The sequence below is a fragment of the Hypomesus nipponensis genome, chromosome 11 (genome assembly GCF_054491055.1).
Source record: "Hypomesus nipponensis isolate SF chromosome 11, ASM5449105v1, whole genome shotgun sequence".
Lineage (NCBI taxonomy): Eukaryota > Metazoa > Chordata > Actinopteri > Osmeriformes > Osmeridae > Hypomesus > Hypomesus nipponensis.
In genome coordinates, this window is record NC_140371.1 from 13,091,542 (window position 1) to 13,117,834 (window position 26,293).

The 26,293-nt window shown below is 47.8% G+C and overlaps 1 protein-coding gene across 1 annotated transcript; it reads right to left on the reverse strand.

The window, feature by feature from the left end:
* Positions 1–7: 7 nt before the first annotated feature.
* psda (pleckstrin and Sec7 domain containing a) lies at positions 8–24,490 on the reverse strand. The gene is made up of 16 exons (XM_084709067.1): positions 21,801–24,490; positions 21,536–21,647; positions 20,440–21,031; positions 19,768–20,241; positions 13,437–13,628; positions 13,172–13,252; positions 12,963–13,075; positions 12,667–12,725; positions 12,209–12,298; positions 7,046–7,089; positions 3,847–4,037; positions 3,596–3,666; positions 3,348–3,505; positions 2,977–3,121; positions 2,620–2,763; positions 8–2,322 (listed from the first exon to the last, which is right to left on the reverse strand). Exons 1-16 carry the CDS (start codon positions 24,309–24,311, stop codon positions 2,029–2,031), a joined length of 5,271 nt encoding a protein of 1,756 aa, XP_084565193.1. The 5' UTR covers positions 24,312–24,490; the 3' UTR covers positions 8–2,028.
* Positions 24,491–26,293: the final 1,803 nt, after the last annotated feature.

The window sequence follows — 26,293 nt, forward strand, 5'->3', positions numbered from 1 at the left end:
GGAATGCTTTCAAAATGTGTTTATTTTTCTTCTATGCCTCCAAAAGATACAAACCATTTAGTATATATTTGAGAGAAACATCCCACCATATTATTGACAGTATGTACAGCCTAACCATGGAGGGTGATAAAAACATGGTACACTATGATGGAGCAGATCTATAGAATCATGTACAGAAACACAATTAAGTGGAATACATACAGAAAAATGCTATTTCTAGACTGACAGCACAACAAAAAAAAAAAGATAGTTTAAACCTCTCGCCGCACAGCTCTGTCCTAACATTAAAGTGCACAGGGGATGAAGTGCATCCAGTTATTGAACACACTCGTGCATCACCTGTGCTGCTCGGTGAGATTGAACCAACCGACTGCATTCAGCAGAGCCCTGGAACCTCTTGGTCTACCGTCTATGGCTCTGTAGACAGAGTATATTTACACCATTTGTAGGAGACAGCCAGCAGTGCTTCTTACTGTCTGCATGGCACCCTGGATCACACCAGCCTGGTGCCTGTGGAGGTGCAGTGCCTGCCAGTGCTGCACAGGCAGTAGTTTCCTTCACTTGTTTTTCTTACCATGTTGGGAGCAACCTGGAGGTGGAGTATATTTGGACTAATGGATTAAGTACAACTGTTGTAATACATATAGTAAAAGACCTTCACTTTTGCTCTCGACCCACATCCAGTCAAACTCCCGAAAGCAATGGCCATCATTCTCCTGTAGTATAGCACCACCTAGTGGCATTGGCTCACATTGCTCACATTTTAAATATTTGCTTGTAGGTGGATGGTATTCTTGGTCATTTACATAGCATTACGTTAATGTATAAAAACATTATATTGTATGTGTAGGCAATGCTATCTCAACACTCAGGACTGTTCGGTTCACTGATGATGTGCATACCCTTGGAACCGCTCGCGTGATGCTAACATTCAGGCAACCACCATGTGACTCACTTCCTTTAGTTAAGCAAATTGTTTCCAGTAGTCGAATATAGAACGGTGTGTAATCTGTCAAATAAGCTATTGCAAAAATGAAACCATTCTTTGAAGTGGGTAATTAAAAAAAGAAGCCTTTTTTCACTTTCAAGCCTTTGAATGTATTCTAACTCAAGAGTCTTTGATGTCGGTTGTTTGCGACCCTCTGTGATAAATCCAACTGATGACACGTGTGGTTAATCTATTCATTATCATCTGTTCAGTGGAGTGACTAACCACTCAAAGATGAATCTTTGTGTAAAGTACATTTTTTATGTATGACATTAACCAAGAGAGTGGTCACTGTAACAAAACTAAAATGCATGTGTACTCTATGTGTAGTTGACTTGCAACATGCTGTCTGGTGAATGTTTTGTTCTAGGGCCTCGCAGATGCACTGTGGGTGGGTGAGGTCCTGGCATGCTGGTTTATTCAGGTTTCTGACACGGAAATGGGCTCAGCTTCGTCTCCATGGCAACAGTTTGATGGGCTGATGCAGCTCTGGCTCTGTCTGTCAGACCCCGTCGGCACGGCAACTCAGTGTCTAATATAGTTGACAGAGGTGAGTCTGTAAAGCTTTTATATACAAATGTATTGAACTACTTCACTGTATTTGGACAAAACAAGATCTTCCATCCTGTGTTACCCCGCGGAACTTCAACAACTTTCAAAATAAATTCATATTTCAATTTATGCTATACACAATAATTTGGTCCAAAAGAGTATTCCAGCAGAATATTGGAGATACACACTGTATTCCTAACAAGACCGAAGTCACACGTGGCATACCAAGGGGACAGATTGATGTTCACTGTTTCCCATGATTGCACTGTTCTGTGCCACCAAGTGCAAATGGTTTCAGAGACGAGAAGCATGCAGTAGGTCCTCCATACTGTACAGCCTTCCTCCCTCCATCTCATTTACACGTCACGGGACTCCGAAAAGACTCGTACAGGAAACTGCACCACAGAGTCTCCAGTACATTCAGCATACAGTACCAGCCAGTCCTCCCTGACTCCCACACACACACAAACACGCCCTCCACGCCGGTCTTACTGCTTCACAGCCTGTTTGTAGCTGCTGTGTCTCTGGGGGTCGGAACGCTTGCTGCCCTTCTTGGAGCTCCCTCCGGAGGCAGCGTTGCTCGCACTGGAGCTGGCTCTACTGGCCCCCTCCCTGGTGCTGCTAGCCTGGCTGCCGCTGCTCCGCTGGGCCACCGTGGGCATGGAGTGGGCCCTCTGGAGAACCCCTTCGTCAAAGAGCTGAGCCTCGAAGGCAGACAGGTCTTCCTCCCCGATGCGGATCTTGGCTCTCAGTAACATGGCGTACGTCCCATACCGGGTTTTCTGAACAGGACACAAAGACACAGGGGGAGGTAGAAAGGGAGAGTATTTGATGTCTATTATGTACCGTAAATAGGATTCCGTAAACAGTAGCCAGACCAATTAGTAGTGTATGCCTACATTGGCAAAGCTGCCCATCACCAAGCTCTGAAGAGTATCATTCATTTGCATTCTCCCTACAGTTAGCTTAGCTGTTCCATGCTGGAGGCCTATTATCAATTTTGTATTTCAGTCAACAGAGCTGTGTAAACATTTAGTCATTTAGCATAAACTCATTCACCTTGGCTGTTAGTATCTCACCTCAAACGCCAGGTACTCCCCACGTTGTTTGTATTCCTCCAGCTCTCGACCTTTGACCTTCTTGTCAAGAGGGACGTCGGTTAATTCAGACAGCTCAGAGGAGATGGCTCGGAAACGTGTCTCGTGAGATTTCCCCTGTTCCTCCTGTGACCACACACCAGATACATTTGTCCTTTTATAGCTGAGATCTACAAGGACAAATGTTCTACAGACTTCCACTACTTGTACTATAGTGCATTGTACTTTACTGTATCATAAATGAAACACTTCATTTTTACATTAATTCCAATTAAGTTCTAGATCCAAAAGGGCATGTTTTGTGTGAAAGAGGGTTTCTGGGTAGTGTAGTCACTGTACCTGGGAGAGCTTTGTGTTGGAGCCGGGCAGCAGCGGGCGACTGAACCTCTTCTGGGAACCAATGGCTGCTGGGAAAGGTGGCGCTGAGAACATGGCCGCCACGATGTTGATGCGCGTGATCCAGGACTGCATCTGCTCGGCATTACTGCGACAGAGAACAGAAGGATATTCATTGGATGCAAATAACGAAATTGCGGCCACACGATTTGCATAGTTCTGCACCCACAAATAATCACTTGGCTCGTAACATTTGGTCTAAAGGGTACAACTATGTTTGCAATCATCTCGCTGAGTACCACTATGGAGTCTGGGTCATAATAACTCAATGAGGTAGTAATCAGTAGGCTGTCTGTGTGCATGAGGACACTGACGGAGCCTGGAAGAGGAAGACCCTCCAGTCTGCAGTGCGCAGGTAGAAGACGTTGGGCCTCTTGCTGTAGTCGGTGGCCCTCATGGCCAGAGAGTGGTGGATGGAAACGGCATTCTTCAGGTCCTCGTCTGTCAGCTGCCTGTCCGGCGAGTACTCCCCCTGCAGGCCAATCAGAGGACGAGACACTGTCACACTCGGCCAATCGGCGCATGGCTTGGGTGAAAAGGAGGAGATTTTGCGTTTTTTTACCTTTTGTAGGTAAAGGACTAGTCCCTTTAGTGTGAGGTAAAAGGTTTTCCATCCTCTCCTACCCCGTGGAGCTGAAAAAAAAATCACAAATGATCAGTAAGGGTCAACCAGCGAGGAAATTCCTTTTACAGATCCTTTCTGATATAAATGACTAATGAATGAATCTATACACAGCATACAGACATAGAATGCAGGCATTGTGTGTGATAAGCCTTCAGTATGTGATACTGCCAGGTAGGAGGAGGGCGTACTTTTCTTGCCGTCAGAGTCTGCATGGACCTTCCGCACCAGGAAGCCGCTCTTATAGAGAACGGCGTCGGACTGCTGGGCCACGCCCACCAGGGAGTTCCCCCCGCTGCCGACTCGCCTCATCGTGTGGGAGGCGGAGTCAGTGCGCACGTCCGCCAGCTCAGAGAAGGACTTCCGGAGTTCCTCTTCGTCACTATGGAGACAAGTTCGTTATATTCATAATCCCTCACAACGCAATGCAGTTTGGTATAGCATGAGATTCAGATTTCACCGACACCGTTTCCCCATATAAATGTACAAGTAAACGATAACGTGTCAACAGCAAAAGAGAAATGTCTCTTGACAGTTGTCCACCTCAAATGTGTACATATACACACGTGCGTCATACAACAGATATTACTAAGCGTACGTAGGTAAACTTGTTCTAGTTAGGAGCTTGTGTCATAAACTTTGGCAGCAAATATCAATGCCAGTCTTTTCAATTCCCACAGACCCACAGCCTTTCCCCTTAAGATGAACTGACAAGACTGTCTTCATACAGTCCATGACCCAAATTCACATCCTCCCTATCCATTTATCCTTCTACGCTAGTGTACATCCAGAGCTTTCAGTTAAGTGGGTACTCCCCCCTCTGCATTGCAATTTGCACTATTGTATTGTTCTCTTGCACTTGCACATCAGTTTTTTTTTAGGTTAGAGTGTAAATGATGACTACTTATATTTTGTATTTTATTTTATTCCCCTTAGTAGTAGCTAGACCCCCCTTCGTATTAGCTAGACGTTGCTCCTTTTGTATAGTTAGTCCACATATTTAAGTTTCAATATTCCTATATGTTTAATGTATGCACCTCCCTGCCAAAGTAAATTCCTTGTTTGTGCAAACATTCATGGCGAATAAAATCCCTTCTGATTCTGATGTGAGCACTAGCATCTGTCTTCCTCTCAGCTTCGAGGTAGGAGTGGCGTTTTCCTGCCACTCAACTTGGCTCTCTGGCGTGAGCTCTTTAGATGTCACAGTCCCGTTGCTAGAACGGGTCACCGGCTGTCCCTCACCCACGCTGAGAGGAGTCATGTCCCAACAGGCCTCAGCTGACTAACCATCGTCTCACGGGCCAATCACAGCTCGGCTCCCACTTGAAACAGAACCCACTCCCTGGAACAATAAACTCTGATAGGCTTCACTAAAATGCAAACGCATATCCACATACTCCCAGTAACACACAGTATCAGTCGGTTCTTCATAACGCGCCACTTCTAGAAAATCGACTCTGCCGCGACAGGAAGTAAGGTCTAACCTCAGGTTCATGCTACGTGGTAAAACGCTCCGACTCTCACCAGCCCTACTGTGCTTAGGTAACGTTCCCAGGAGGGGTATTAACAGAGAAAAGAGGCTCAACCTGTGAGAGTCTTCCGCCGGATCCATAAACACAGTCATTCATGAATGAGCTCTAAATGGCTGGTAGTCAGTGGGGGAGGGCTTGTTCTGCGTCATGCTGCTCGGTCCACCTCCGTCTCCCTGCCAGAGCGCCCTTTCCACACCCACAAAATCAGAACCCTCGAAGGACTTGGAGCTTCTGCATACCCACGCATCTATGCTGTTGTGTGTACGGGGAGTGCACACAAACAAACAAACACACACACACACACACAACGGCTTCCTTAGATGAAGGGACGCTGTCTCGGTTTCTCAAACTCTTTAAGGGCCAGGTTCACACATCTGCGGAAGAGAGACATCCCACAACTTGCGTCTCACTGCGGTGGCTTAAGAGACGCGCGCGCGCGAGCACACACACACACAAACACACAGCCTCCCACTGGCCTGCCTGTCTCCTGCCGTGACAGCTGTGTGTGCCGTGCAGTCTAACGCTCTCTGTGTGATGCTGGCCAGGACCCAACAGATCTTTACCTCCAAAGCTAAGCACTCTTCCTCACTAACTTCAACCTGGTCTGTCTACCTCTTTTTTTCCCTTTTGTGTTCCTTCCTGTATCTCATCTCAGCCCACGTCGATTTGACAATGAAGCACGTAGTCAAAGCTACAAGTGATCGAGAGGGGCACACCAGGCATTACTCTCTGTTATGAGATTCCGTCACTGTAAGTTGGCTTTCAAAGAGCCCTGCCTAGATAAGACTTTTCAGACACAAGCATCAGCGACTTGTGTTGGTCAATACGTCCACACGGTACTGTACTGTACCGGGAGTGGACGGGCCCGTTGGCACATACTGTGCACTACATCGTAGCACTCAGCTGTTGCTAAGTAACTGCTGGCCCTCTCTGAATCCACAAAGGCAAGTGGTAAAGAGGAGAGGAGGAGAGGAGGATGTAGATTCAAAAGACAGATGGACGAGGAAAAGACATGCAGAGAATCCAAAAATCAAAAGACGTTTGATAACAACAGTGAAAAAAAATGAGTGAAGAGAATGTTGGAGGGAAAGAGGAAAAAAAAACGGATTTAAAAAGTGGAAACGGGAGCCAGACCAGGAAGCTGAGAACAGGACCTAGAATGTGGATAAGAGAACAACAGAGAGGAGCAGTGAAAAGAGGTGGAGCGAAAGAGGCGAGGAGAGAAAGAGAGGGAGAACGGAGGATCACCAAGGAGCATGGGGGATGGCGGGACAGGCTAAGATGAAAGCAGTGGTGCAAAGTTAAAGAGAATGAGAAAGGAGATGGTGCTCCCACTGCACCCCTTCAGGAGATGGAGAGAGAGAGAGAGAGAGAGAGAGAGAGAGAGAGAGAGAGAGAGAGAGAGAGAGAGAGAGAGAGAGAGAGAGAGAGAGAGAGAGCACACCCATGCGCTTAAGAATCTGAGTAAGATGTCGACCTGTAATTACCGAAAGACAAACAGGGACATGTATCCATGGCAACAAAGTCTGGCGAACCAAAGTCTTAAATTAGGGGCTCAGGGCAGCATGAAGGCCAGGTCCAGAATAGCAGCCCTTGGCACTTGGTCTCCTCTCTGGCCCAGACTACTGGGGCCTGCCGACAGGACGATCCGAGTAGCTGAGAGCAGACCGGTTGATTACCGATAACAAGTGCCTCCATGGCCTATTCAATCACCTCATGGATTTTCTTGGCGTGTCGTACGTTTTCTCGTGTGGGGCAGCTGTTGGAGCTGTCTGTACAGCGTCCAGACTAAACGTCTCCAGAGCAGACCCATTACAGTGTAAACGAATGACTCGTGCGCAAAGTATGCTGTACTTACATGGTCCACTGGAGCTTCTCATTCTTGATGGAGTTGTACAGGGCCTGGAGACAACAAGAAGAAAACACAGTCAAACTCTGTGGGTGGGTGTGGATAGTATATATGTGCGTGTGTGTGATGAGAATAATGGCGACCTGACCCAAACAACCTCAAACAAACATCACAATGTCCTACATCATAGCAAGACACAGTTTGGTGAATCATCCAGTCACCCTATAGCCAGATGGGATGACACAAGCAGCCAATGAAAAGATAATTGTTGATGCCCTGTAGTGTGCCAATCAGAACATGCAGATGGCTCCAGTCAGCCGAGGGCTGGCGGTGAAGGCGGTACCTTCTTCTTGCGGGCCTGTGGGTGGTTTTGTCCGTCCTGGGTCTTGCCCAGCAGGTCGGGGAAGGCCATGGGTTTGAGAGAGCGAGAGCGCGGGGCGCGGGGGTACCGGAAGGGGTCCATCACTCTGAAGTCCCGCCCAGACCGCACCGAGCAAAGAGAGCGGGAGCGCATTCGGCCCGTTGAGTGGATGCTGTTCACGCCAATCATGCTGACGGGCCAATAGGAGCGGGGCCCAGTGAGATAGGGCTTCTTGGACGAGGACTAAGTGAAGAAAAGTTCCGAATTGTTTTTATTTTATATACAACGTCTTTTTATGTCTTCTGTTGATTTCAAGAATTGAGATATTCTGAGGTGCGGAGAAGATACAGAGAGACGGACTGGACACAGATGGCTGAGATGGGATGAGGTGTTTTACTGTCCCGGCAGGTGGAGGGATGTATCCTATCTAGGCTGGAAGTTGCAGTCAGTTTGAAGGACTTTTGAGTAAACTCTGGAGAGGGTCACATGGGTCTCAACGGGAACCCCAGCTGATGCATTATGGATCTTGTAGTATTCATTATGCATGGGAGAAAACTGTTCTGTGCCACTGGAATGAATTCAGTGCCCATTCCGTGTCAAAACTCACATTTTGTGTTAACAAATCAGTCTTCTTAAGAATGCGCCCCTATGTAGGCAATAAGCTTTGCTAGGACTGTCACATCAAATATGGTGTGATGAGGAATCTGTTGTCACCACGTTTTCTGGGGAACTTGGCGTCCCCTTGTGTTTCTGTAGCTGTGATATCTGGCAGTGTTGATGGTTCACACTAACGCCAAATCCCGTTGTCTAGCTGTTTGTACATTCATGAAGCACATAGTCTCTGATGAAGTACGCACTAGAGATTCACCGACAACCTGTGATCCTCTCGGGACTACCTCCACGCACCCACGCACCATCCGATATACACAAGCCAACAGTTAAACAACAAACTGAAAAAGTTGATAATGTTCACTTGAAACGACGGAGCTCTAATATGTCCAGTACAATGCAGCTCCGGGCAATCTAGTGCATGCGTCTGGGCGCACAGAGTTTCACACACACACACAAACTCTATGAGAGGCCCCTCCAGCTGACGTCACAACACATCCTACCCCGGGACCTCATCCCAGGCAGTAATTACAGATGGAGGCCGAGAGGAGCAGGTGAGCAGGATGAAAAGAGAGACAGAGAGCGGTGAGAGACTGGGTACTGTTTATCCTGTTGCTCCCCTCGACAATAGCAGGGCTCTCACACCCCTGTAAGGACGAGGAGAAGACCCTAGTTCGGTCTCTCTATTCTTTTCCAGTCGCTTCTCGGTTCACTGTCTGTATTCCAAGATCGTCCGGGGTCCAGAAACTTCTGAAACGGTTTCCTCACATCCACTTGGCTCCGCTCGCGCCTGGACCCCTTTTTCTCTTGCTCCCGAAAATCCCTCTCTTTTGTGATGAAAATAGCCTGTGTGTCTTTCCCTCCCTTCTGTTAGAATCTTTACAAAAATACCTGGAAATACCTCTTATTCATGGCGTGCAACTGCTTGAAAGATGAACCGAATTGCAATGACAAAACAACTCCCTCCCTCTCTTCTCTCTCTCCCTCTCCTTTCTCACTCTCTCTCTCAATGCGCATTTCTCTCTGCCTGAGCAGCGAATCCTGATCCATGTTTTAGCTCTTATCCCTCCCTCCTCAAGTGTCAATCACACAGCTCCCTATAAGCATTTCTTAAATCCAGTCCCTTGTTCCTCTGTCTATGCTTCAATTCAGACTCTGCGAATGCAGCCAAAGATGTATTTAATACCATATTTAGCGATCTGGAAAAGAGTGAACTATATTCTTTACTGCACCTAGAACCTAAAATATTTCTAAATGGGATGAATAATGGACAGATTATGTGTGGAGCAGTTAAAACCCTGGTCCAAAACATAATGGCAAGAATTTATAACATAAATCAACATTTTAAGGATATTACAGCAAATAATCCACTTGGCTGAGCTTCCATCAATCAGGTAATAGCCGGAAGCAATTCCAGATGAAGTTCAAACCCATGTCACTCAGAGGGGTTAAGGTGATATTAGTTTGACTATGACTAACAAAATGAATCAGTGATGAATCACCATTAAACGTATGGTGCACCTGTCTCTTTCTATCTCTGTCAGACAGGCAGGGCGACATCCTGTAAGTATCAGTGTTTTGCTCAGTAGCCGTGGAGACTAGCTTTACTCAAACATGACCTCTTTCTTTCAGTCCTGTCTCCAAGCACTGTCACCTGACTGTTTTATATTGCTAGGAGACAGTGGCCCAGGACACCATCCCATAAATCCCACAGACTCTCATGGACACACACACACACACACATACGTGAGCCAGGGAAGATGGTCTGTCTAGGAGAGATAGTCTGTCACAGTCTGGCCAGTCCAAAGACAGAGGTGCTATTTCATCCAGACCAAAATAAAAAAGCAGCAGCTACCTTATCACAGGGTACCAGGAGCTAAAGCTCTGATGGGTTTACTTAAACAAGATATGACCTCATACCTCACATCAAAAACTGAAATCACCGAATAACCAAACTGCAAATTCCTTATGTATTCCTCATTTCCTTATTTCCTTATAAGTATATGTTTCCTTATATGTATTTGTTGATTTAATGGGATGGGGTAGCAAATCTGACCAGAAGATGTGAGGAAGCAATCACAATGGGTCTTAAAATACTCCAGTCCTTTCAGTTCAGAGTAAATATTTCTGGGAAATCATTTGGAGACCATCGATCACACCTAAAAGGCACTGCGTTTTCTTCTACACCTTGAATATCTGCAACACATATTAAATGCACTCTTCAAAATCAGTTATCAAAACACTGTACTGATAAGAATAACTTCTCTTTGCCAGTGGCAAGATGAGTGTATACAGTGTACTGGGCTTTTTCATGTGTTGCACAGTGAGCGAGAATCATGCCCTTGACACAAGAAACACACTTACACCAGACCAAGCTGTCCACATTATCATAGCCTGCATAATTCCCACCCAAGAGACACAGGCTGTATTAGTCAGAGAGAACTCACGGACGAGGGGAGTGGAGATGGAAAGAAGTAAGGACAGAGCGGGAGAGAGAGGGGAGAAAGGGGAGGACAGAAGAGAAAGAAGCAGCGAGAAGAGGCGGAATACAAGGGGAAGGGGAGGAATACAAGAGGGAGAAAGAGAGTGTGTGTGTGTGTGTGTGTGTGTGTGTGTGTGACTGTGTGCGTGTGGGGAGAGAGGAGGAGGGTGCTGCAAGTGAGATAGAGAGGGAGACAGAGAGCGATTTCAAACGCCTTTATGATAATACCGTGACAAAACGCTCATCTCAGTGGGGGGTCGTGTGGCAGCCACAGTCCTATTTACTGAGAGCCCTGTCCTCCCTCTCACCCGGCGCCAGAAATTTACCACATGAGCCCTGCCCCACTGACTACTGCACTCCCCCTCTGCATGAACACACGTACACACACCCACACCTGTTGATCATATATCATCTCTCAGAGTGCTTTAATATCCCCTGGAATCCAAACCGTTAGATACAGTATGGACAGGCGCATGGACAGACGGACAAACAGGAAATAAACAAACATTTCAAGGGAGTTGAGGGGAGGAGAATGCCAACAGAACGTTCTTGTTTGTGGAGCACTCAGAGCTGAGCGGATGTCTGATATGAATAGTTTACATTGAAAGCCTGAGGAGACAAACAGCCTGCGTTGTGGGCTGCTATTAAGGCTGCTTCTGTGTCTACTGTTACTGCTGCTAATGTTTCTGTAGCTAATGCTACTACTAAGTACTGCACATACTTTCACTGCTGATGCTGTAACTGCTACTGCTGTTACAGCCAGTATTACTGCTTCTGCTGTTACAGCCAGTACTGCTACTGCTGAGACAGACAGTATTACTGCTACTACTGTTACAGCCAGTATTACTGCTACTGCCGTTACAGCCAGTATTACTGCTACTGCCGTTACAGCCAGTATTACTGCTACTGCCGTTACAGCCAGTATTACTGCTACTGCCGTTACAGCCAGTATTACTGCTACTGCTGTTACAGCCAGTATTACTGCTACTGCTGTTACAGCCAGTATTACTGCTACTGCTGTTACAGCCAGTATTACTGCTACTGCTGTTACAGCTAGTATTACTGCTACTGCTGTTACAGCCAGTATTACTGCTACTGCTGTTGGGCAGATCTGTGTCTAACTGCTCTCCCACAGAGTGACATTGAAAACACACACATACATCCACACAGAGGCCTACAATAAGGCATGAAAGAGAATCAGAGAGGAATTGAGAGACCCAAAGGGGGGTTGATCTTTAATTGAAAAAAAGAGCAGTATAAATAAACACAAAGTTCTACTGGGTGATACAATATGGAAGGACAGACTATGGTTAGGGAGTGTAGAGGGGAGAGAGGGGAAGGCAAAGATCTAAACAAGGGAGCAGGAGGTGATGGTGTTCACAGGAGCGAGGCACCAGGTGAGAGGGCGGAAGAGGGAGAGAGAGAGGGAGAGAGAGAGGGAGAGGGAGAGAGAGAGAGAGAGAGAGAGAGAGAGAGAGAGAGAGAGAGGGAAAAAGAGAGAGAGAGAGAGAGAGAGAGAGAAAGAGATAGAGAGTGTACGTCTTTGTTGGCTCAGGGTGCTCAACATCCGTGCGCATATTGAACACGTTCAAAAACAGAACGGCTCACAAAGCGACCCTTACAATCGAATAATAAAGACCCATGTGTGTTTACGTGTGTGTGTGGGCGCGCGTCAGTGTTTGTGTGTGTTGTACTGCACTTGGTGTGACTCGCCACAGACCTTGAGAAGTTCTTTGGGGAAATCCTTCCCATCGTTCAGCCCTTCCAGGTTGGTGATGAACTGATGGCAGGACATCTTCTTCCCGATGTTCTACAGGCAAAGACCAAAACTCAATAAAGAATTGTTCAAATACACTCAAAGAAAACCAATCATAAATCTCCAAGTGTATGTGAGTGCTGCCAAGACCAAATGGGCAAACATTTTTGCAACATAGGTTTCTCCTTGGGTAAAAAAAACACACACAAATTGTTTGGGTTGACCTTAGTATTTGACTAGTCTTACCAACCTGTTAGCATGTTAGCAAGTACGAACCTATGACCACATGTCAATCTACCAATTGCTGTCAACCTGTGGACACACCCCTGGGTTACGTCACTGCTGTGCATATCACGTGTTACCTATGATACCATGAGACCTGGGTGTACATATCCAGCCTGCCACACACTTTGTGTACTCACATGCCCATGCAAGTCTGTGTTGAGCAGCATCAACGCACAAGTCAGAGTGTGCACACTGTCTGGAGGAGGGAACAGACACAGGGACACGTTCAACTTCAGCCCCCTAGTGGATGGAGAGTGAAAGAGTGCCTCACAGTGGCCAATATCAAAACAGCTTTTTTGAAGCGTATTTTAGGAAATCTTAAGACACACACACACAAACGCTCTTGCGTCCACCCGCAGGGATAAAACAGGGCAGTCGGGTTCTATTCAGTGATTCCGTCACAATGCACACAGTCCATTCTGTTGTAGCGTACCTTCAGATGGGATTGCGTTGGGGTTGCATTGAAGGTATCTGCTTGAGAAGTGGGATAGGACTCGCTCTCTCTCCTGTGTCTCTCCCATGAGGGCAAACTCCTTTAAGAAAGCTCTGACGCCAGAAAACACACAGGAGCTTAGCGGGATAGTACAGTATTCATAGTGTGGACTATTTCTATGTCCTACTGTACATATTTAGGTAACCAACCTGAGGGCCTGGTCAATGGTTAGTCCTGTGAAGTTAAAGTGACGGAGATACTCCTCTGCTACCATTCTGCTGAATTCGTTACTGTCGAAACAAACAAACATCCGAATAATTGAAATAAGGATTTAGCTAAACACTGGTGGGATGACACTCATTTGGTTAGGATTTGGTTAAGAAAACATACACAGAAACATGAGAACACACACACACACACACACACACATAGAAGGTATCCAAAAATTGTGGGCTCAAATTTGTGTCCGCTCACTTCTTGCTGAGGTGTCTCGCCACGTCAGACTTCCTGAAGCCGTCCAGGTTGTAGAGGCGTTTGGCGAGGCGTTTGGCCGCCTGCAGGTCGGCCTTGTTGCCGTTGGTCAGGGTCTCTGAACTGGCTTGGGCCAGGCGCTCTCCGACGTCCTGCTGGGGGAAGGGGTCTGGGGCCCGATGGCCGGGCTTCTCCCTGGGCACGGGACCAGGAGACACGGACCACTCAGTAACAGCATGACACAGTACAGGACCAGGAGACACGGACCACTCAGTAACAGCATGACACAGTACAGGACCAGGAGACACGGACCACTCAGTAACTGCATGGCACGGTACAGGACCAGGAGACAAGGACCACTCAGTCACAGCATGGCACGGTACAGGACCAGGAGACACGGACCACTCAGTAACAGCATGGCACGGTACAGGACCAGGAGGCGCGAACCACTCAGTAACAGCATGGCACGGTACAGGACCAGGAGACACGGACCACTCAGTAACAGCATGGCACGGTACAGGACCAGGAGACACGGACCACTCAGTAACAGCATGGCACGGTACAGAACCAGGAGACACGGACCACTCAGTAACTGCATGGCACGGTACAGGACCAGGAGACACGGACCACTCAGTCACAGCATGGCACGGTACAGGACCAGGAGACACGGACCACTCAGTAACAGCATGGCACGGTACAGGACCAGGAGACACGGACCACTCAGTCACAGCATGGCACGGTACAGGACCAGGAGGCGCGAACCACTCAGTAACAGCATGGCACGGTTCCTCTTCAGTTCACTTTACTTTCGCATTCGGGTTTCTTTTTTGTATTCACTGTATTGTACATTTTTGTATGGATTTTGGCATACCTTGCACGATTGAGATGTTTCTCAGTGGGATACCATGCATGGATGAAAGCTAACCAACTACGTATTTATTGAATGAAACATTTAGCAGGTATAACGTATTGTACATACTTTTAATGTGACTAAAGTACCAGGTTTTGTAGGTCACAGAGAACAGTACCTCAAGTACATCTGTGCTGTTGAACAAGCGGAACAAGAGTTCTTGTTAGTGCTAATGTGGTCAGTAACATGCGAGATAGTAGGTGCTACTACCCCATTTACAATAGCCCTAGTTTCTACAGATCCCCTATCATTTGTGTACTTCCTTACAACCACTTCATGTACAACATCGTATATATGCTACACATAAACAATAAAAATAGACACCCAGTTTAACCTATCAGGTGTCACTAAAGTTGAACATGACCCCTGATGAGAGTCTCTTTATTTCTTGACTGGCTAAATAACATGAACAGGGTGTGTATGTGTGTACGTACGTGTGACTAGCCACAAATAGAGTGTTATAAATAAAAGCTCAGAACAGTAAAAGGTTGGCGGAGCAGACCTTGATGGATTATCAATTTGTTGCATTTCAGGAAAGTATGAGATGCATGTTTGGTGATTGGTAGATCATGTTACGTACAGTAATATAGGTCAAAATGTTTGCAATGGATAGGTCTCAGGAGTAATCACATTTCTATTCCGAGAACCAGTTAATTCCAAAAAAGATCTAAGGTCACTTCAGTTTCAGATAAGAAGGCAGATCAAAATCACATAGCAGTCACTTTCATTCAAAACACACGGGTCATCACCACACTGTATGCCAGACTCAGCCACTGAAGTTTAAGTTTGTAGCCCTACCGAGTTAGCGGCATGGTTCCTTAGTGAAACGTCCCCTTGCCTTCAGCCACTCAGTCTCTTGATCATAGTGATACATCCCTCCTGTCACACCTCCACAGTAAAATAAGCAACGTACTGGGTCTCAAGGCTCCCGAACACCCCCATCTGTCAGAGCTATTTGGTTCATTCCTCTGGCCCTCTAAGGCATTCCTTACTAACAGGACAGTCCACCACAAAAGAGGCGGGTGAGGAGATCAGGAGGATGGAGGGGGGAGGTTTGTTTATTCTTAAAACAATGGGTTTATGATCCTCCCCACAGAAAGAGAGAGAAAAGACGCTTGGGCTTATTTTTCCAGGGTGCGGCATGCTAATGTTCTTTGAGCTGCTCTAGAAAGGAGCATTAAACAGCGTCCACAAAGGGAGAAAAGCCACAATATGGAAACTAGGCCAGAGGCTTACAAATGCCCCAATGCACTATGAAAGAAATGGTTTTATATTTATAAGCTGTAATGATTCACTATTTTATGAACGTTACGTTTTCTAAACGAGTTGCCTTGCGAGGTCGCTCCGTCTTGACTTTCTTGCCAAAGCCCGACTCACTTGGGAAGAGTCAAAAACGCAACACCCACTAGCTCAGTCGATGACCACTTCTACACACTGGATCACATCGTTTCACTTGGTGTATGCTCTATGCAAAGACACTCCCATGGGAAAGAGATTCAGTGAGACTGATTAGAGCGTGTGGTCAGTAAAAGGAACTCAGAACCTGCAGTAAGAAAGTAGACACCAATCCCTTTGTTTGACCTATCCTCTTTTTCCCAGAACATTCCTCAGTCACAAAAGACAATCTCACTCCACACAGTGCCTACAAAGGGCTTGGAGTTTGTGGTCACTTCCAATCCAGAACATTCGATGAAGCGAACGTCCCCTTAATGTCCCTATGGGATCATTAAGACTTTCTAGTTTCTTTGTGGTTTAGGATTCCTGTGAGTTTCAGTTTCAGTGGTGAATTATTTAATGAAGTGTTGGTGTAACTTGGAAGAACAACTCCTTCTGACACAAAACAAAATGATTCAAACCCTTTCACATCCAAAAGTTTTCAAGCAAAAAGATGGACCCTGATTATGAATCCCATTTGTAGAACATATCAGAATGATAAGACTGTTTATTTACAAAACCAGACATACAGCTAACTCATTCTGCTGATTCAGTAGTGTCTTATCAGGGATTCTCAAGTTCCCAGAAATGCTTCAGACCAAACATATGCCCATGAATAATTCTGCAAAGCTACTTGTAAGCTATTCGTTTCACTATACAAATCTCAACGTCTCGACAAAAAAACTGCAATAGAAATGCAGTTTCTTGCTTAGGCAAAGCGTGCAGGCTGATCTCATTAGACTTTGTTCTATCAGGTAGACTGTCAGTGAACGAGGCTGACGCCAGGAGCTAAGGTACTGGACACGCATTTATCACACCCTATTAATAACCGCACTAGGTGCCACAAACAGCTTATCACTTCACTATTTCCTCTCTCTCTCTCTCTCTCTCTCTCTCTCTCTCTCTCTCTCTCTCTCTCTCTCTCTCTCTCTCTCTCTCTCTCTCTCTCTCTCTCTCTCTCTCTCTCTCTCTCTCTCTCTCTCTCTCTCTCTCTCTCTCTCTCTCTCTCTCTCTCTCTCTCTCTCTCTCTCTCTCTCTCTCTCTCTCTCTCTCTCTCTCTCTCTCTCTCCATGTGCTGTAAGTAAATCAACTAAATGTACACAAGGTCTTCTGTCATGTAATAGTGTGTAAGACCCTTTAACGACTCTTAACAGTCAGCGGGTCAACGGATGCAGACTAGTAATGGGTAATAAGGACCCTCCTGTCTATCACAACACCTCGTGAAGTTCTACCAACACAATTCTTCAAAATGAATGACAAAGCAACTATCATAAAGGAAGCTGTCTTTGTCTGCCCTGTATTGGGGTCCAGCCAGGCAGGGGAACACAGGCCCGCACGCCGGCTCACGGACAGAAAGACAGACATACTGCGGGAGAGAGCGAGCCAGGCCAGTGACTGATATACTCACCGGTAGACAGCTGGGTATGGGGGGGCATACAGGTATCTGTCCTCCAAAGCTCCGCCCCCCCAGCAGAGCAAATAGTGAGCCATGTTGTGCCTGCGAGTCCCACCCCTTCACACCCAGCCTCGGCACTCGGCAGTGAGGTAAGCCTGCCAATCAACCGTCTGTCCCAGAGCCCACATGGATTCTGCCATCCAATAAGCCGCCAGAAATGGAACCGTTTTCAGGCTGGCACAATCATCATGCTGCATTTCACAACATGATAGACGCGATATCTTCTTCTGTGTGCCTGGAACTTCTCTCACGGACTCGCTCCTAATCTTGTGGTTTTACCCTGTTGATCCTCTCCTCTAGACTCGGTATGCCTCTCTCCAAGCTCTCTCTTCATTCCTCCCCCTCTCTTTCCGTCTGCATTCCCCCCTCCCTCCCTCTCCAAGCCGGTGTTCCCAGCTTGTGGTAATAACTTGACCAGATCCCTGTTGAACTCTCTCTGCAGCGCTTGGTCTGCCTTTCCCCCCTCACTCTCCAAATGCTCAGCACTCCAACGGATTCTCTTTCTCACTCTCTTTCTCATCGACTTTCTCTTGTTCTCGCTCTCTTTCTCCTCCGGCAGTGTGTCTGTCTGCGTTCATGCCTCTCTGTCCCTCTCTCTTTCACTCTCTCTCTCTCTCTCTCTCTCTCCCTCTGCGGATCAGCTGGGCTATTTTCCGCCTCTGGAGAAGGTATGCATTTCCTCTCTGGCCTGAGCCTCCCCCCTCATTGCTTCTCTTTTTCTTTGTTTGTGTAGCCTTACCTACATTCTTTATTCCACTGACTCCGTCTTTCTACGTTTCTTACGTTGTTTTTACAATTTGATATTGACATTTTATTGAACATATTATCCTCCCTGTTCCTGTCTATGTATTCGATTTAGACAACACTAACGGAAGTGAAGGACAATGTCCAGCATGACATCATTAATCCAAATACAGTTTCGTCGTGGAAAGTTTGTATTTGTTCTACGAGGGACAAAACTTTCATTTGAGCCATTTATATGTTGTACCATCTGCCAAAAACAAGAACCCCACCCCCGCACACAGACCCTCCACTCCCCCAACAACTGCTCGGCACAGCACAATGAGACTCACTGTGCAGATCAGCAAACTGATGTGAGCTGATGACTAACTGAAAGTCTACTCTTCACAAAAGCAAATCCTTGAAAGGGTCAACTCTGGGATTGGCGTCAACCAACCTAACCTAAAGTTGATGATTTGTGGTTTCGTATAACAAACCGAGTCCCATGTTGTGTGAGCCGTGCCAGTCTAGATACCCTATCCTCGCCATAACTCGGCTGACAAAACCAGTGGGCGACCTCACACTCAACTCAGCCCATTCAACTTTTTTTTTCTATTTTAAACCCTGAAATCACACGGTCCAGGAAGTTAATCTCAGGTTGCCAAGGTAACCAAGTATGGTTGGCTGAGCTCCAGATCTGATTGGCTGTCTGACAGGAAAGGGAGTACAACCAAGGAGCCAGGTGGCACAGCAAAAGAGGTTTCACTCAACAGTTTGTCCTGTTAGTGAAACTTATCGCTGACGCAGTGAATGGATCTACATAGTACGTTTTTACACTCTTTGTCAACACAAATAGACACTCCCTGACCACACCCAAGCATGACAAAGCTGCAAGATATTCCGGAATGTACAGAATTACTAACTCCATCAGAAGCCGGATTTGATTTGTTATTTGGAGCCAAGTGTTTGACATATGTCTGTTTTCTTGCCACTAACATGATTCATGATTCCAGTTTAAAGTTCACAGTCAGTCAGTCTGTCAGCCCTAAACCTGGATCTATAACCAAAACCATACTCCACCAATAACGGCAAACTTCTGTCAAAACAGCATGAATCATTTTGTTTCATGTTTCTTTAGCTCCATCTTGTGGTGGAAATGTATTTCTGAAAAGGATCATTCACAAGTCTATTCTCTTAGCCTGACGTTGTCATACTCATAATCCTAGTCAGAACATGAGTCTGAGAACTCTCCGTTGGGCTGTGACTATGGGGCGTGTTTCAGCCGAACTCTTAAAAGAAAAAAGCTTATTCGCTCAATTGGATATACCTACAACCAACCAGAGCAATATCAGATGTTGTTTGTTGAATTCAACCCAAGAGCTCTATGGTGACGTGGTTGATTACGTTACTGTTGATCATCTGTCAATCATTGTCTAAAGCCTGCCCTGATAATTTGGTTAAAATAAATTGGTCCGAACAGCTCCTGTTTAGACAAACTTTTTCCCCAACCGAGCGATCCCAGACCCAACTTCCCAACCAAATTTGTTTGTGTGCGGGCTGGCAGCCAGGCTACTATTCTCCTATACCCACAAGATTATTTCAACAATTCACACAAATAGCATTGCTATGGCAAACAAACCATCAAAATCAGATTTTGAACCAAAACCCAGCCATCTTATTTACAGTACACATGCTATTAACATGTCTAAATCAAATCAACCATCCAGGTGTGATGGTGAATGTTGTAGTGTACCACAGAACGTTTCAGCTTTATCAAAACAAATCATTTAGTGGTTTTAACGTTGCACACTCACCTGAGCGAGGGGACAGAGTTTGCCTTGCGCCAGCCATCTCGATTATTCGCCCGACGCCAATCTCTGTCTGCCCTCACCTTCCGTCCAGGCGTGAAGCTGCCCGGTGAGGGGCTGCTGGACCCCTCCCCTGAGGAGACCAGGGAGGGCTCTGAGCGGGAGTTCTCCGACGCGCCAGGGGAGTCAGGCTTGGCGAGGGGGGCGAAGCTCAGCTCAATGATGGCTCTGGCACTCTCGCGGATCTGGCTCTGGATCTCCGGGGTGAGAGTGGGGAGGTCGAAGGTGAACACAGGCAGGCCACTGGAGGCTAGGAGCTCAACACTGTCCAGGCTGCTGTAGGAGGTGCCTTTGGCCCGGTGAGACTCGATGATACTCTCAAAATGGCGGCTGAAGGAATCCAGTTGGTCGGCAGAGATCCTGCGAGGGCTCGTCAGTGTCACGGAGGACTCGAGGGCTTCTGCTACATTGTTAAAGGGACTGCGGGAACAAGTATTTAATTAAAAAAAGATATATAATCGATAATATACTACAAAACTGTTGATATCCCGATTGTACTTCAGTGTGTGCATGTCAAAATACCCTTACCCAAGATTGAAAGGGATACCAGTTTACCTGTCACGTATTTAGTCACAAAGCTATGGTCCATGTCTAAGGTGTCTGAAGCCTTTGTCTCACCCCTTGAGCAGTCGACTGTACACCTGGTCCTCCTCCTGGGACGCGTGCTGCCTCTTCTTGTCCCCTTGCATCCTCACACTGGCCCAGCTCACCACCCCCTCCTCCTCCAGGTCCTCTTCCTCCCCGTCCGTGTGGGGGTACAGGGCCCCCTCCATGGGGCTGGCGCTGGACGCCGACGTGCCGAGGACGCTCCGGTTACTGCCGAACGCAGAGTCCACCTCCAACTCTTCCCCTGCTTCAGCCGCGGCAGCTGCCTCGGCCTCGGCCTCAGCCTCAGCCTCAGCTAGCATCACTTCATCCAGGTCGGTTTCTCTGTAGCAGCGTAGAGGCACAGCATCCAGGTCGGTCTCAGAGTATTTGACGGTTCCCCGGATGATGCCAGTCTTGGGCAACGAGCCGACCGTGATGGCTGGCGGTGGTGTTATTAGCTCCACCTCTACCTGCTGTACCTCGTGAAAGGATAATTTCTGACTGTTGTCGTTCTGTCCCTGCCAGTCTTTGGTGGGCTTCGGGGGGACAGAGGAGGGAGGAGTTGATGTGGGAGACTTGCAGGATGTGCCACAGGGGGGCGCTGTTGAGGATTCTGGGACATCTGAAGGGAGAGGATGCATATTTAAATAAACTAGCAACTTCAACAATTGCCAATTCATTGGCTTCTTTTTCCCACAGAAGTATAACAAAATGAGTTAACATTACAAGTATTTTTCTAAGAGTCATTTTTGTGATGAACAAAGTCTTTAAAAGAACGACACTTTTAAGAAAACTGAAGAAATTGATCATTAACTCGGCTACTTGACATCAATCCTTTTATGGTCTTCTTAGCAAAAACTATAGGTCAAAGTGGGGGTCTATGAAGCTAATAAGTGTCAGCTGTATAAAGGTAAACAAAGTCAGTGCTTGTGAGTTGTTAGTAAACGTGTAGTCTGAGTGTTGAAAAGGTCTCCGCCTGTTGGTGGCCTTCAAGGCACAGGTAATTGGATTACACCAGCCTCGTGAAGCTTGCGGCCTGATAACGACAAGTGGATGACGAAAGCCTCTGAATTGGAGAACAGCAAAGCAGAGTGGATTGGAGCTTAGTCCGGACGAGGCAGCCAACCTTTAGCTTCGTGGCCGTCCTCTGAAGAGGTTCCAAACAAAAACTCCCACTTGGCCCGAGCCATCTTCTGGGAGCGATACAATTGGTCCAGAGCAGAGGAACCGCTGTCAGACTACAACGAATACACAAAGGAATTGAACAAAGTGTGAACACAGCTTACGGTCTCTCTAACACACAGTGGAAAAGGTTTTAAAAAACACCCGGATTTACTTTCTCACTTTTTGGCAATCATGGCGACACACAGTACGCAATACCTCCAGCTCACCTGCATCCCAGAGCCGGTGTCTCCAGTGTCGTTGCTCTTCTGGCTGGACTGGCTGGAGTTCTCCGGGGAGATACAGTCCCTCTCAGGCTGACCGCTGTCTCCCAGACTACCAGTCACCCCGCTGGAGCTCTGGGAAGACCCCAACGTCCCACCGTTGTCCTGCGCCTCCCCCCTGGCCTCCCCCCTGGGAGGCCCTCCATGCACCCCATAGGTGCTCCTCAGATGCCCCTTCGCAGGCCTACCTCCTCCATCATCCTTCTTAAGGCAGTCCTCTTTGGTCTGCAGACACAATCCTTCCTTCTCCGTGTGGGGCTCGTCCCGTTCCGCGAGCAACTCGTCCTCCGCGCGGGGGCCCGTGAGCCACCACCGGACAGGCTCCGGGTTGTGCGGCCCCCCTCTGTCGGAGCGTGCGTCATACTGTCTCCTCTCCAGCCCTGGGGAGCCCTTCTCACCCATGAACTGAGGGGGGAGGTGGCGGTGCAAGGTGGGACTGCCCTCACTCTGCAGAACGCCTCCCTGTCGTCGAGGGTCCGGGATGGGGGAGTGGGAAGCCACCACTCGGTGGAGCCTGGCTGGCGAGGCTGGAGACAGGGTACATCTTGGGGACAATAGAGGAGAGACCTGTCCTGGTCTAGAGTGGGAGCCAGTTCTCAGAGAGTCCCTGTCGGACCAGTTGCATTCCTGGGTGGTCGTTTCCCCAGGGTGGTCTGGGGAGCCCTGCCCATGGAGGGGGGCATAAGGCTGGGACTCCGGGGTGAGGAAACGACCTGATCTGGAGCTCTCCGTCCTGGCAGACTCAGGCTGAGAGGGGGTAGGTGAGGGGGATCTTCTAGCCCCCATTACAACGGAAAGCTTTGTGGCTTCCTCTGCTAACTTCCGAGCCAGTTCAGGACTAGTTGCTAAGGAAACCATTTTTCGGCCACCAGTTGGACTTGCGGAACCTGACTGTTTATGACAAACCTTAGGGGAGGACCATGGGCTATCGTTAGCTTTGTGGCTGGTTCTCAAGTTATTAGAGGTTTGACAAGTGCCGTCATTAGCAATGTGGTTCATCTTCAGCGGACTGGCAGCATGTCTAGAGCTATCGTTAGCATTGTGGCTGGTTCTTGGGGTCCTATAGGCTCGATGTAGGCCATCGTTTGAACTGCAGCTCGTCCTCTGGGGACTGGTGGTGGGTAGGGAGTTATTGTTCCCATCGTGGATGGTCCTCTGGCTGCTAGGGTCATGGTTACTGGTAATCATGGTAGCTGGTATCTCATGCTGGATATCTGTGGGGCGGCCTGCGGGTAAAGGCGGCCGGAACTTGGTGGACAGGCGGGGGCTCTCATCCCCTAGCCATGTCTTCTGGTTCTGGAGCCCGTGAGAGCGGACACTGGAGGTAGGAGACATGCTGTGGTAGGAGTGTCTGGAGTGAATAGGCAGTTGGTCTGAGGCTGTGCTCTTGGGGAAGCCGTTCAGGGCGTTCGTGGAGCGTTTACTCCTGTCTTGGTCCAGGGGCTGAGGATTAGAGGGCAGCGTTCTGGAACCACGGGGAAGAGTGGGTGACCCATCCCAGGACTGGCATCTGGGTGACCGGTAGTGCCGTGGTAGACTGGGGCTGCGGTCTGGACTCCGGTCTTGGCTGTAGGCTGCCAGTCTGCGCTTCAGTTCTGGAGAGCCAAATTCTGCCACAGCCCTCTGTGTGGCCTCGCGGCCCACAGATTCCAAGGTGGTCCTCCGGAGGCAAGGGGAGTCCCTGGGGGACCTCCCGGAGGTCTGGCAGGAGAGTTTGGGACTGGAGCTACCTGACGGGGGCCACCTGTCCGAGCACACCGGGTCACTGAGCCTTTTGCGGAGGTGGACGGGCAGTGGGGTCTCCTCCATGGTTCTGTAAAAGGGGTTTTCAGGCTGGCTTTGGCACACATAACCATGAGGGTTATCCACATTCTTAATATTGGCTTTCTCTATGTAGCTGAAGGTCACCGTCGATCGCTTCCCCTTGTCGCTCCCCATCCCGGAAGTGTCGCAGGACCTTCGCCCACTCGTGGGGGTGGAGGGGGCCGTAATCCTCCCTGCGGAGGCAGCGGAGTGGGGCACCCTCCCCCTGAAGTTCTCGATGTCTGTGGAACGCGCCCGGACCAAAGTCCCATGCCTACTGCGCCCCTGCTGGAGGGTCTGGAGCAGTTGATCTATCCGGTCGTAGGGCAGGCTCTGTCTGTGGTGCAAGGCGGGAGGCCCCGTGTCGTCGGTAGGGTGAAGGTGGAAACTGACAGAGTGCCTTGAGGAGGACTTGGAGCTGGGGAGGCTCTGGGAGCTGCCCCCATCCCTCTGCGGCCCCCCCAGGGACACGCTTGGGCTGGGGGCAGGGGTGGGGGTGGGGCGGCTGGACGTCCGCTGAGACTGTGGAAGAACATCCGGGCCTTGGAGCATCAGGGGGTCCGAGCTCTCCGTGTTGCCCAGCTCCTTGCCTTCCTCCTCAGGGACAGATCGGACTTCCACATACAGGTGGAGGATTTTCCCTGACTGAGACATGTTCCTCACAGTTGTCCCAGTTCAGTCCCCCGAATGATCAGCGCTAGTAATTGTCCGCTTTTTGGTTTTTTTCTAGGAGATGTGTTCGCCTCTCTGTCCCACAAGGCCACAAGATGGCTTTTTCCGGTGAGGGTCACAGAGCTGGTCGCTCCCTTCTCCATAGCGTATTGCTCATCTTCCCTCCAATCTGTTTGAAGAGAAGAGAGAAAGACACATCAGCCAAGAGCGTTGAAAATGTCACTGCAACTTTTTAACTGCAACTTTGTAACTGCAACAATATCTATTATTTCTCAGTTCATGAGCTTGTCTGTACGTGTCCATTCTAAATAAAGGCCACAGATCTCCTTACCTAATCATCACAGAGTGAGTGCTGCCACGGAATAATGCACTGTGTTAGTACACTGCAGTCAACCACAGACACACACTCACACACACACACACCAACGCTTGCACAAGCACAACACATAAACTGTACACACACGTCGTCGAGAGTACCGCCCGAGAATGCTGACTGTGGATGACTTGATATGATTGACGACAATATTGGCAAGTCAAAAGACCCAGGCTGCGACCTATTGCTCGCTGTGCAGGGTTAACTGAAACAGCTATTTATTTCCGTTGAGCTTTCAGTAACGGCCAAGCAACAGTAAGCATTTCCTGTAATTAGTAGTCTTGGACTTCTACACAAATGCTATGGCCCATATAAAAGTTCTGAAATGACAACCCTCTCTTTTGTTGAAGTTTAGATTTAGTAGCACTTCATCACCTTGCTCTTGCCGTAAGTGACTATTATAGGACTGGTCCTACTGTCTGATGTCAGTATAAGAATGTTTTTCAAAATGCCAGGGAATAAGTGGGCCAACAAGCGTATTGTAGACTTTGATGTGTCCCTTTGAATCCTGATATTAATAGAACAAATTAAAAAGTTGTCACTTTAGGTCTTACCGGCTCTGTTAATTAAATTATCTGTATCTATTTGAGTCCGAACAGTTCTCCTAACACTCTAAACGTCATATTGTATGACACCTTCTGGCACCTTCTTGCACCTTCTGGCACACAGTACAACGGCCAAACCAATAGGCACAGTAGCTTGCCCTGGTTCTGAACAACCTTGAGCCAGAAAAATGACACTGTCTTCATTTGTAATTCAGCACAGATTCTACTCTATCTGAAATAGAAAATGAAATATCAAGGTCACAACATATTGTAAGTAACTACTGGTACAATAGGCAAGGCGTGAAAAAAGAGAGAAAACACAAACTACAAAACACCCATTCTCACAAAAACATGCTGACAGCCATGCTCTGAAAGGGTGCCCTCTGGACAATGTGTGTCTCTGTCTCTGATACTGAACTGGTTGTAATTGATTGCAGCTATAAAACTCTCTTCCTAATAGCATTCCTAGATCACATTCATCCGTATCTAAAGTCTGTTATCACAGTACAGTTTACTATAAATAACTACATGCATCCATGAAACTAAAACACATACTAGGTACTGTAGGGACTTTCCTGCTCCAAGGTTCAATTTAGTCAAATGAAGACCGTTTTGATTTGACCACAAAACACAATGAGGATAAACATGGGCAATGAGGATAAACATGACCACGCAGCATTGATGCAACATTATCTGTCAACACCAAGGTAACGGCGACAGGCTGAAATAGACACCTTTTGTGTAACTGAATATCTGGTTTGTATTCCCATCCACCTGTGTGAACCATACTCAGTGAACTTCTGTCTGGCTCCTTATTTTGTTATATTGTTTGACTGTATTACTGACCTAATATCTTGTCCTATTCCTGAACAATTTGCTATTTGACTATTAGTGTTGATGTAAGTGTATTGCTGTGCCTATTACTAAGGTCAGAACCACGCTAACATCATTCAGTACTAAAAGAGCCAGACTTGAACCATAGCTTACACTAAAGGCTACTGTGCATAAATAGTTTCGTTGTCCCAGTAGAAAAGTTTCATCCATGG